Source organism: Lissotriton helveticus, chromosome 4_1 (assembly GCF_964261635.1).
Source record: "Lissotriton helveticus chromosome 4_1, aLisHel1.1, whole genome shotgun sequence".
In the NCBI taxonomy this organism is placed as follows: domain Eukaryota; kingdom Metazoa; phylum Chordata; class Amphibia; order Caudata; family Salamandridae; genus Lissotriton; species Lissotriton helveticus.
The window spans coordinates 198,263,657-198,276,571 of record NC_136063.1 but is presented as its reverse complement, the minus strand read 5'-3'; the positions used below and the strand labels follow the sequence as shown (position 1 = coordinate 198,276,571).

The window sequence follows — 12,915 nt, the reverse complement described above, 5'->3', positions numbered from 1 at the left end:
TATTGTTGGCTTACAAGACCATATAGGGGTGAGCAGTCTGCCCATTGTTTACCATTGGCTGACGTTGTTCTTACCCTTATTTGCTTGCTTTCTATCAGATTGCTTGCTTTCTGTGTTTCAGCCGTCCATCTTTTCTTTTTCCCTTTCCTGGGGATTAGCCTCTTTAACATGTTTTTGATTGGGTGGATTCTCGGCCTCCTATGCTCTTTTAAGGAAGCCTTTTTTTCTTTTAGTTGAAGCACTCCATGAGGGGGTCTTATTTCTGCGCCCCCCAAAGTTGTTGTCACTCGCACCCGTTTTCTCGTCCCGTACTCTTCAAGTTGCTCTTCCCTCTAACCCGAAATATGGTTTGAAGCCACACGTGTTGTGCCCCCCCTCCACCCCATTCAGCTCTGCCTTTTGCAGCTTTCATGCCCCTCCCCCAGAGTTGCTTTACCACTAGCTTGGCTTTCCAAAAACAAAAATATGTTGGATCTGATTTGGATCAGCAAATAAAAGGAAAAAAGCAACTGCGTTATTTGTAGGCGCAATCGTTTTTTTCTTATTTAGCCGTGCTGCGCAGCATCAGGGATGCTGTACAGAATGTTGGTGAAGTCCATTGCTTTAAGCTTGTGTTTTTAGGTCTCGCCTACAAACCTCTTTACATGATGTGAAGTCCAACATCTATTATGCACAACAGCAATACTAAGAGTGGGCTGTGGGTCAGCCCACTGCTCATCACTGGTGAGGCTTTTGTCAAACTTTTTTGCTCGCTTTATATTCACTGGCTTTCCTTCCTCTTTCTGTTTATCCCTCCTCTGGAGCAGAACTTCTTTACCATCTTTTTGAGTGGGTGACTCGCATCCTTTGAGAACTTCTATTCAGAGAATTACGTTAGTCTGTACTAAGCCCTCTGTGCGTGTGCAACTTTTTTCGTGGCCTGTTCCTGAGATTTTCTTTCTGCATTCATCTTGCCCTGCTCTTAATGTTCCCACCCCCCCCCACTGCGTGTTCATTGTACCGTCCCTCCCTATGCTGCGGTTATTTCTATCTTCTCCTCTCATTCAAATCCCTCACTTGCTTCTCTGACACTTAATATTAATTTACAGCTCCAAATTGGGCATCTACCATCTTGGAATTTGAAATCAAAAAGAAACAAAATGATGCATGCCCAGACATGGTTGGTGCCGCTAGGATGCTGTTGAGTCATGAAGCTTATGTGTACATGTGATGATGCAGGCATGCACATGCATCATGTTTTACCCAAAGCTGTTCAGCATCAGCAAAAAATAAGAAAATCTTTTTGCCGAAGAACACCATCGGCAAAACCAACAGGTCTGCAGTGGAAACCAAAAGGAGAGATTAGTTTGGCCAATGCTTCTTTGTTTCTTGACATGAACTCCTCCGCTTGTTTCCAGACCTTGGAAGGTGAAGTCATTAAACTGGCCACCTAAGGTGCTGATGCCTTTCAAACCAGCTGCTGCAAGCTAAAAGGAGAGCAGGCAGCATGGAACCCTGCAGCAGAAGTAAACAGTTACCCTGCGTGGAAAAAGCTGGCCCTGCAGCACAGGCTACACGTTAATGTCTGAGCCCTTTATAAAAACGTGAACTTAGGAGGAGTCTCTGGAAGATAGCTAGGGAGCTGGTCAGTCTTCTAGGTGATCATCTATGCTGATTTTGTGTCTAGATCTTGGACAAGATAGGCATACAATTCTCTCTGATGAAACACATTGGGACAATGAGCATCTATGGGCACAAGGGTGGGAGGAAGACGCGCAAACAGGGAGGGTGCACCCTGTTACATTTAATGCGCGGCCGTCAGAGCAGCCGCAAAGCAGCGCATTCATTGAAATACAGAGCAGCTATTTCCAAGCCTCTTCGGGTTTCACTGTGCAGGAGGCAATCACCCCTGAACTTTAAAGAGGGGCCAGAGATCCCCTTGCAGGGCAGGCGCAGTAAGTGACTGCACCCACAAGCAGGAGGATATCTGCAGAGTCCATGGGACTCCATGCCCCACCTCAAGATGGCTGCCTTATGGGAAACAATACGTCTTTTTCATGAGAAGCTGAAAAACTAATTTGCATCTCACGTGTAAAAGAAATTGATGAAATAAATGAAGTTTCACTAAAACGTTGGAGTATTTTTGATGAACCATCGTTAAGAATTCAAAGAAATGCAAAAGATTGGGACAACTACCTTTTCCTAAGCTGTGCACTGGTTTTGGAGTGTAATGACGCTCCATTGGCACATGCCTTATGGGAAAACCAATGACAGTGTGCTGCATCTTTGTGGCACGCTGTCCGTCCTCCACCTAAGGCACTGTTTGCCTCCGCGCACAGGCGGCATTATGAGCACCAAGTTAAAGGGATTCCCTCATTTGCCTGGGGTATTGCTCCCATGCAAATCCGGGAACCCCCTGTGAAGATAGTGCTGGGGCCACATGTGTGCCAGCGCTACTAGTATTACAGATGGGGCAACACAAGTGTCTGCAGCCCAGTCTGTAATACCAGTGCCCTGGGGGTGCAAAGAATGGGTGCACATACCCGTTGCTTCCCGGGGCACTATGTGTAATACGATCTGTGGTTTAATTGTGGGAAGTACCAAATAGTTTGGGTGACATAAATAACTTCCATATAGATCTCTCAAGCTTCCCACCTCCAACCTAATCCAGTCCCAGTTAGTTTTTTCTGTGTATTAAGGGATTTGTAGCCCTAGTCACCCAGTTAGAAGTTGAAGTCCCAGAATGTAAACAAATTAAATGGATTAGCTAATTATTCATCGACATGGAAAACTCGAGAGCTCCTTAAACCAAAAAAGAGTAGAATAGGATCTATAGAATCTTCTGTCTAACAGCTACAGCTCTGGAATGCACCTGAACTCTGGGAGTGGTACAGAAAGCAGAGAAGACAGGGCAGCATTGCCAGCACCCTCAATTTTTACTTTTTACGGTCTTCTGAAAGACAACAGTCCTGAAACACGTTCTCAGCAATACATAGCAATGGCTGCACCAACAATGGTGAATAGTAAAGACTTTGAAGTAAAGCAAGTGTTATCATGCACTGCATTTACCACAACTCATCTGGGCTAATTGCATGCCGGTATGCAGAGCACTGTGCTCCCTACATCTTTTCCCTACAGGTGTCAATGCCCCAAATTCTGTACGCCACACATAATAAATGTAACATTGCTTTGTGCCCTGGGCTGTTTAATGCAAGTTTAGGATGACCTAAGGCATGTCAGATTTTCAAGAAATCCACAAAAGATACATTTGAATGCAATTCATCGGACTCCTATACATAGCCAGTCGTGTGGCGTGGATAAATCCCTCCTTGGCCTATTTTGGACACCCCCAATATGTATGGATCAAATCTGCACCTCTTCCCGGAGTCCTAAACTGTTGAGATGTACCTTTAATTTTTAATTTATAGTTCAGGAGCAGCCAATATAAGCCGGTACAATGTGTGTGGGATGGGAAGGGGATATTTGTTGGCAGCAGGGAAAATGAGCGACTGAGCTCAATGTCTGGAAGTGGTCAGACATAGGAGAAGTTTGCTAAGCACCCAGTAACGTTTACTAGTGGTTCCTGTTCAAGTTGTTCCACACGAATACTTGCTCTAGGCAAGATGCAATGTTTGAGCTGACCAGATCTGCTGCTGTAGTGCACACATGAAACGTTTACACTTCGGTCACTCACCTCAATAAATGCGCTGAGGGTAGCATTGGTGGGATTGTGAGTGATCAGAAACCGCATTGTTTTATAACAGACTTCCACTGGTGCGGGGCGATTCATACGAGCCATGATTAATTAAGGCGAAGGCAATAACCATAAAAAAGGGAAGAAAGGGAAAACCCCTTCAAAAATAGTTGTGGGGGGGAATAATCAATACGGTTGTGCAAAAAATTTGGAACTCCTGAAGGTGTGTCGGGCTTCCCAAAACAATCCAGATGTTTAAAGTTAATCAAATCCTTCGTAGATTGCGTTGATTTTCATTTTTCCATGCAATTTGAGAAATATCCGCTTATGAAAATGTACAACTCGTTATTTATGCCGCTGCCTGACCCGCTTGATTTTTTTTTTTTAATAAAAAAAAAAGGCCCCGTATTGCGGTCTCAAATCGTCCAAGCTTACGTGCAGTCCTTCGGGCTATCACGTTACCCCATCTGGATATGTGCAGTATTTGAGGGTGGCGGCGCGGGCTCCGAGAGAGTCAGGCTCGGGCAGGCCGGATTCTCGTGGGCTGGAGACGCCTGGCGAGCGGATGGTAATGGCTAGAGCAGCGAGGGGGAGTCCTGGTACCCCGCAGAGCCCGCCTGTCAATCAGCCGTCGCGGTGTTGCGCATGGCAGTATTCAAAGCTGCTGCTCCGCACCTCCATAAAGCTGCTGCCAACCGGAAGCGTAGCCAATCTGTAAAAAAAACAAAGCGGTGTTAGCGTGCCCATAAACAAGATAGGTACTTGTCAATCAATTGATGCAGGAGGCAATCAACCACAACAGCGCCACCACTTTAAGGGAGCATACCTAGCGCTTTCAGGCCAGAGTCCCTCGGGTCTGGGGCAGGGCTGCTGCTGACAGGCTTAAGAAGTTCTGCAAGCGCCAGCAGTGTGCTATGGGAGGCTCCCGGGCTTAATTTAGAAGCTGCACGCGCACCATGCGACCCAACCTCTAGTCAACACCCCACTAGTCAAACCACCGCGGGACAGAAAACACAGGGATGCATGTCTTACATACTCTGCAGGCAAGCGAGGAGGCTGAACTCAAGTGCATGGATGGGCAAACCACGCGAGAGGAGAAGAGCAAAGTACCCCCTCAACACCCTGGCATGGCACATCCCGTCCGGGACCCTGCTACAACATGCATGTGGTAGGTAGGCCAAGAGCACAAAACAAACACAAGGTGCCATGCATCCATCACAGAAATCTAATCAATTTCCATCCCGAGATGGACGGGGCAGAAGGAAACTTAAGAGCATTGAGACAAGGCCATCATGAAAGTTTTGCAAAACAGATAAATGACATGGTTATTCCATTCAAAGTAATTGAACAGAGCCCTTGGACTAAACATGCCCAACCTCCCAGCCTCCAAATTTTAAAAAATTGAGCAATGCTATAACCCAGTGAAGTCAAAGGACCATGAAGAAAAAAAATAAACAAGTTGGATTGGGCAGGCTGTCTAGAGCGAGGAAAGGCAGAACGGGCAGGACAAGAGGTCCAGGAATGCTGAATTTAGTTCAACCTCTCAACCGGCAACAACAAAACACAACCCAGAAGAACATAACAGTAATTCACGCTTATTCATGCCAAGAGTTTCCAATAGCATTAAAATAATTCAAAACAATAATCTGAATCCATTACAGAAGGGGTTATGGAGAATCTATGAATATTTTGTTGCATTTTTAAAACAATATATACACGCAATCGGTGAAATCTACAGGAGGCCTTACGTTCTGTAACTGATCAGGTATGACGCCTGCACCCATATGTAACATCCATCTAATAGACCGTTCCTGTCTACCCATCCAGGTGCGTGGACACACTAAAGTATGGATCAAGCCTAGGTTTAATTAACTAACCCCTTCATTGTTTACAAGGTCTGGTTCAGAGGTCGAAGTGGGCGGGATTTAAGGGGCACCACCTGCCATTACTTTTTTTAATCTAACAAAAACAGTTCCCCTACTTTGTTTAAAGGAAACCCTCGCAGGAAACTCAATTCCAACATTTGAGATGCCTCAGTTGAGGTGGAAGGGGAAAGAGTTGTGTTTTGATGCTGAGGGAGGGGCAGACCGCTAAACAAGAAACAAGCCTTCTTGCCAGGGTGTTTGCTGCCTGAAAGACACTTAAACGGGCGCATATGGTTAATCTGCAAATTTAAAGGCTGCTTGGGAGCAGGTAATGACTTAATTGTTGGCATTAATTATAGAGTATTCTTCTTGTATTATAAGATGACTTGAGCTGTGTGTAGTGCGTGTTTTTAAGGGGCAGCTAGAAAATAATGCCTGCACTGGGTACAGTCTCAGAACTATATTTCAGGAGCCCTTTATCTTAAACACGAAGGGCCTGATTCACAAAAGTAATCTGAGACAAAATTCTAACTTTACAACTTTCGGTATTCACAAAGTCCATTTAGGAGTACTAAAGTCGTAAAGTTAGGATTTTGTCTCAGATTACTTTTGTGAATCTGGCCCAACATCTTTTTTGTGCAGTTGTGGTAGTCTATCTTATACAGTGTGTAATGTGTATATGGACAGTGCTTTCTGTCACATGTTGGGCCCTAGTAACACTATAAACTCCACTGCACCAACCAGAAATTAGTTATTTTGGCTCTCCGATTACACACAAAGTTGTCTGCAGTAATCACAACAGCCAATAGAGGTTTCACACCGTGATGCGAATCTCTCACTGATTAGTTTAACTTGCATTTGCTGTGTGTTTTATTTCGTATGCAGGTACTTGTAGGTGAAACACCAACAAACTAGGTACAGAATATTTTGTTCAGTCACACCCTTGATCCTGCCCCACACTCCCTGAACCTGTCCCATAGGACCCGGATCCCCCAGCATGCCCCACGCCCGCTCACCCACCCACTGAAGAATCATAACCTTGAGAGAAGTGGTTGGTGTAAAAAAGGCCATGTTTAATAGCATCTCAAACATGACATATGATTATTCAAACATTAAAATTATGAGCAACATTTATCAATTATGATTATTCAAAACATTTTCATCAGCTTGTATTATGTATTATTCAAATACTCTTTGCTCATAACTTCTTCCTTCCCCCAGCACCAAGGGGCCCTCTGGTTCGCATCCCCCCAGGAAAGATGCCCACGCGAGGTGCAACGCACCTGCGCCTCTGAGCGATGGGCCCCAGCCCTCGGGTCCTTGTCCGCCATTTCCAGGGCCCCACCTCTCGTCCACCAGGCTGCCTAGGAGGCTCGTACCTGTCGCCCTAGCCTCCCCAGCCAGTGGTCTCCATCCCCCTGCGGAGAGCTTACCTTCTCTCCCCTCAGTGCTGGCATAGGGAGTGCGCAAGGCGGACTCCCGTCCATTCTGTCAATCTATTAGTGTTCGAATGTCTCATTTCCGCAACGCACCCCACTAACTACTGCCTTAAGGGGACGGGTGGGCGGGAGAATTAAAAGAGTTATCCACGAGGCGGAGGGCAGCAATGGATCGAGGGGGTGCGGGCAGGTCCGGTGCTGGCGGGGAAAGAGGCAGAGTGCAGGGTGATCTTGACCTAAATAGGTCATGGCCTCTGCCCCCACGCCCCCACCGGACGTGCGTCACCTCGCTCGACCCGGAAGTACTTCCTCAGGCCGGCCGCCCATAGGGCCGCCGGCCAGGAGTTCAAGCCAATGAGGGCGCGGCGTGGGCCGGGCCCTAAAGGCGGGCTCGTCTAGCCTCGCCCTTTGTATAGGACCCGGATCCCCCAGCATGCCCCACGCCCGCTCACCCACCGAAGAATCATAACCTTGAGAGAAGTGGTGGGTGTAAAAAAAGGCCATGTTTAATAGCATCTCAAACATGACATATGATTATTCAAACATTAAAATTATGAGCAACATTTATCAATTATGATTATTCAAAACATTTATCAGCTTGTATTACGTATTATTCAAATACTCTTTGCTCATAACTTCTTCTTCCTTCCCCCCAGCACCAAGGGGCCCTCTGGTTCGCATCCCCCCAGGAAAGATGCCCACGCGAGGTGCAACGCACCTGCGCCTCTGAGCGATGGGCCCCAGCCCTCGGGTCCTTGTCCGCCATTTCCAGGGCCCCACCTCTCGTCCACCAGGCTGCCTAGGAGGCTCGTACCTGTCGCCCTAGCCTCCCCAGCCAGTGGTCTCCATCCCCCTGCGGAGAGCTTACCTTCTCTCCCCTCAGTGCTGGCATAGGGAGTGCGCAAGGCGGACTCCCGTCCATTCTGTCAATCTATTAGTGTTCGAATGTCTCATTTCCGCCACAAGGGAGACTAGGGCCCAAAAGTCCGTCGCCCTTCCCCCCATCAGCCAAGTTCAGCACAAAAGACCATATTTCTTTGATCCATGTATCCATGCCAGTGTCAGATAAATGAACTCCATCCTGATGAAACATGGTTGGTCCTGAGATCATTTTGTGTGGGAGATGTAGCAAGCGGCCCTTGACTGAGCACAACTTTGCCAGCTCCCCATTGAGACGTCGCACTGACACATTGAGGGCCCTTGCCCGGATACCGTTGCCCCACCATTGCCGTGGGATCATGCAGGACCACACTATCCTGGCCTGTGGGAAGGTCCGCCCGAGCCAAGCAAATTCTGTGAGCAGTGCTTCTTTGACCGCTAAGCGTCCTCGGTCTACCATATCGTTGCCGCCCAAGTGGATAATGAGCAAATCAGGGGACTTCTGTCCCTCACGTTCTCGGATGTCGAAAGAGTTATCCGCGAGGCGGAGGGCAGCAATGGATCGAGGGGGTGCGGTCAGGTCCAGTGCTGGCGGGGAAAGAGGCCGAGTGCAGGGTGATTGATGGAGCGAGATAGAAAACAAAATTTTGTTTAAACTCGCAAAGTCACATTTCCATAACATGAATAAAATTATTAATGATTTGTGATATGTCGTGCTAATACAACTTAGATTAAACTTTACACGTGGGGGGACTAACATGTGTGCTCTTAAACGTGCATAAATGTTGCATCTTTTTGTTCGTGCAAAATAATTTATTGTTTTCGTTTTTGTCATTACTAATTGCTGCAAACTTAAAAGAAGCATGTGCTTGTTTTGCTTTTCCTTGTCTGTGTGATGTCATTTCTACTATTCTAGGTGCATATGGGTCTCATGGAAAAACGGAGACTGGTAAATATAAACGCTGCTTTATTTGTTTGCAATGGCTAGGTAACATTTTGATTAATCGGGTTGGTTAATTAATTAGTAAACCATGGGGTGGATACAGAATCTACTTTATTTCTTACATTAATACTTTTCTTGTGTTTGTTTTATACTAGAAAACATAAGTTGCCTGCTTTTGGGCCTAGTCATTTGAACCGCAGAAAAAGAGTTGACATATAATTCTGCAGAAAGTCACGAGACGCCCATTCTGAATTAAAACGTTTATTGAAGCTGCATTCACAAAGCAAAAACTGATGAGCTGACATCATTCTGTCGGACATGGCCAAGGTCGAAAGTGAACATTTTGTCAGTCCTTAACTTGGCATCCGCGGAAGTGTAATGAAAGTCTATGGAAGCTGCGAGGATGACTTAATACAAAGTTGCAAACGCAGGAAGCTTCTGGCTTCACGTGGAAGAGACAATGGTCTTTATGAGACATGATTTCATGGAACTTTTTGAGAAACGGGTGACATGTCACTTGTCACTCTCAACCAATGGGACGTCGAAGATTTCTGAAAACTTTCCTTTGCGTAGTTAGTTAGCGTAGAAAGGTATAAAAAGTCATGCCCTTAGGGTTGGGCTGGCTGCTGCTTTCTGACTTTCCGATGAGGGTGATGTGCTGCTGGACTTTGCGTGGAGCACGTAAGAATCCTCAAAGAACTTTACTTTAATTTCTATCTATTTAGCTCAGTTAGGGAATTAGGTTTTAGAAATGCTAAACTTTATATATTCACTTTGATTTTGATTCACTTACTTAAATTGTATTTTTCTCATATTTCATTACAATCATGCTTGCTTTAATGCTAATAAAATTCATTTACAAAACTTTCAACTTATATACCATAATTTAGTAAATAAATTCTTACTTTTGACAAACAAGCTGGTCTTGGTTATTCAGAAGTGTAGGTTACTATTAGCTAGATCACGTCGCCTATGGTGGTCATTTAAATGGTTGGGTTTTATTCTAATGACAATATTCTTTCTGCAAATGTATAAATATGTATAAAGTTTGTAGATAATGTGTATATAGATTTATTCTGACCACCTGATTCAGTAGGCCCAAAATATATCAGGTTTATAAATGGGTCCATATTTAGTTTAGAATTTTGTTTATAGGTTATGAAGTTGGGTAGCGTAGTTTATGATATATTTTCTATAGCCCGCTGGATCAATTCTCTGGTAGCAGAAATTGATGGTTGCTAAGAGGTAACCAAGGTAATATGTTGGTTGCTAAGGGTTGCGTTATGGTATGGAAATAGGATCGATGTTTTAACACTTGTTGAGTTCGTTTTTCGTGCCTATCTGTAAGCTATACCGGTATAGATTGTGTGGCGAGAAATTAGTCACGCAAGCCATCTGTTCTGTTTGTAGTGATATCGCCGAGTATCACAAGAGGTATCGCCGTGTACCATAGTGTTGTCGCCGAGCAGCACAGTTTTAGGGCTAGGTCTGAATCTTGTATAGTGAGGATTTTCTAAGAAATCAAAGCAGCATGAGAATAGGGACAAAGCGCCTTCCATAAAACTCACTGTGATGAGAGTATTAGTAATATCCGAGCTTGAGTGAAGGGTAAAATTAACGTCGGTGCATGATTATCTATAAACAGGTTAGAGTCCTGTACGGGTACATGTTTCATATCTATAAACAGGTGAGAGCCCTGTACGGATAACGTCGTTATTTTGCTAACGGTGCATGATTTCTATAAACAGGTGAGAGTCCTGTACGGATTTCATGTGTGTTTGAAATTAGGGAATTTTCCGTGTAAAAGTGCGAGTTTGAATTGTATTTTATGTTCAAGTGGAACTCTTAGAACTTTCACTTCGCGGTGGGTTCAGAGCAAAGCGAGTTCATAATTATACGTGTTAGAAGGGTGGGGTAAGGTTACTCTACTGACAATTGAATATTATCCTTAGTGTGAATAGCGCCGTCTATTCCGAAGTGTGGATACTTGAATGTATGTAAACTATCCTAAATAGTGAAACGAACAGATGTTGTCTTTATAGTCATTGTTAAGAATTAATTTACACTGAAAAGTGTCCTTAAAATGGCGCTGTGAAAAGATTTTGTGAAGGAGGGGTAAGCGCCAGGAGTGAGAAGCGAGAAACCGCAGCTGCTGTGTACGTCACAGAGCCGCGCTGGGATTGGGTGACCTACGTCACAAGCTGTATTCTGATTGGCTCTTGAGTCTCTGACGGCCTGTGAGCTGATTGGTCCTTCGGAAAAACTCCAAATTTATTGGTTGAGCAGAAAAGTGACGTAGCTCAACTGTGATTGGCTTGTTAGTGTGTTTCGCGCACGGATTGGTTGTTTTGCGGAACATCCCGGAAATATTTTTCGAACGATTTTGTGAATTAGATTTAACTCTTGAAAATGAGTTATCATTTTAAACATGTTGAGAAAAAGACAACATTATTTCAGAAATTCAAAAATTTATTTTCACCTGACAAGAAAATCGAAACGCGAGGTGGTAAACTACTTCATAAGTATAAAACACCTGCAGCGTATATGGAAGGTGAATACGGATATCATACTGTCCTATGGTTCGACAGTTGGAAACGTTATACTAAAAATGACGGTGTTTTAGCTTGGCCTGATGATGGTTCATTTAATGTAAGAGTCTTAAGAAACTTACGAGAGAAAATGAATGCTCTTGTTCCAAAACCAAGACCAACTCAATTTGAAGCTTTAGTTGAGTGGGAAGACGAGATGTATCAGTTACAAAGAGAAGCTAGTGGAATTAAAAGACCTTCTAAAAATCCATCTTGGAAAAGAGAAACTCATGAAGATAGATTGCGAATGTGGAGACAGGGAAACATGAGTGAAGGATTGTATTTAATTCATGAAATGGTAATGGGTTCTCCTACAGGGAAATCTATGGAAAGTGAATCTGAGGATGCAGTTATGGAAGAAATATATACAACTGCTAGAAAAAAATCAGCCTAATCAGCCTTTGAGACCTCCTAGATCATGGTCTACTCCGGTGGTTTCTACTGAAACTTCACCGAGTGCACCTCCAATTAGTGAAGCTCCTAAACTTTATCCAAATAATTGTGAAATCACTGAAACTCCTAAAAGATCAGAATTCGAGAATGCTCGAAATGAAGGTAGACATTTTACAATGACTCCAAGAGCAAGGGAACCTCCAAAAGATTATACAAGAGAGGCAAGAAATGTTGAAGATGTTGATTATAATGAATATATAAGATCAAAGGAAGAATTAATTAAAAGAATGACAAAAGGCATGGAAGCTGTCACAGTTCCAGTAACAATTGGTCCTATTCAGCCCGTATTTGAACCAAGAGAAACAAACAAAAATGGATTAACTATTCCTTTAAATACAGAAATTCAAAAGACTGCTGAAAAATTTTATTCAGATTTATCTGAAATAAACACTTCTAAATCGAGAATGCCTGATTTAACCTTTAATGAGGATTTATCTCCAAAAACACCAATGGGTGCTGTATCAGATATAGGGAGTCCTGAAGTCAGGGTAACCACACCAAAACTTGATGTGGCCAAATTAAAAGCGAATATCGAAGAATTAATAATTGGAACAATTGGCCCAGATAGTTTAAATTACTATCGGGATGATGAACTACTATTCATTTGCAAAAGCATTCAATGGAAAACGAAAAATAAATATGATCAATTAGAGGATCTAGCAGCAGAACTTGAAATTGATGTGAGTAAACAAAAGAATTTTGCAAAGCATTACAGATTAGACTTTTCAGAAAGCGACATTGAGAGTTTGAACTCAATGGGAAGAATAGTTCACATTAAAGATTTGATTGTCTATATCAAAAAGCTAGGAGAACTGAATAAATGGAGAGTAAAATGGACGAAAAAGAAGGAAGATGAAAGATTGGATAAATTGTCAAAACAATTTCCAATGAGAGAAGTAGCAGGAGGAGGATATGTTCATGTCCCTTGGTCGAGACAGGACATTCTGTTATTTACAAATGACTTTCCAAAATTGAGGGAAAAACCAGTCGAGTGGTACAGACAAGTCGATAGATTTATCAAAGTGTCAAAAGTTCTGTGGATTGATTTAGATGGATTTTTTGACATTGTAGTTCC

The 12,915-nt window shown here is 43.7% G+C and overlaps 1 protein-coding gene across 3 annotated transcripts in view; it reads right to left on the bottom strand.

Annotated features, from left to right (window-relative positions):
* PTP4A3 (protein tyrosine phosphatase 4A3) overlaps nt 1-12,915 on the bottom strand; it is a 200,094-nt gene that overhangs the window by 60,770 nt on the left and 126,409 nt on the right. For 2 of the 3 annotated variants that reach the window (XM_078686670.1, XM_078686672.1), the window contains exon 2: nt 3,674-4,385. In XM_078686670.1, the coding sequence (XP_078542796.1) occupies nt 3,674-3,778 (105 nt within the window). In that variant the 5' untranslated portion in view covers nt 3,779-4,385. Of the gene's footprint in view, nt 1-3,673; nt 4,386-4,499; nt 4,521-12,915 lie in introns of those variants that run through there. The other variant, XM_078686671.1, reaches the window with a different exon arrangement.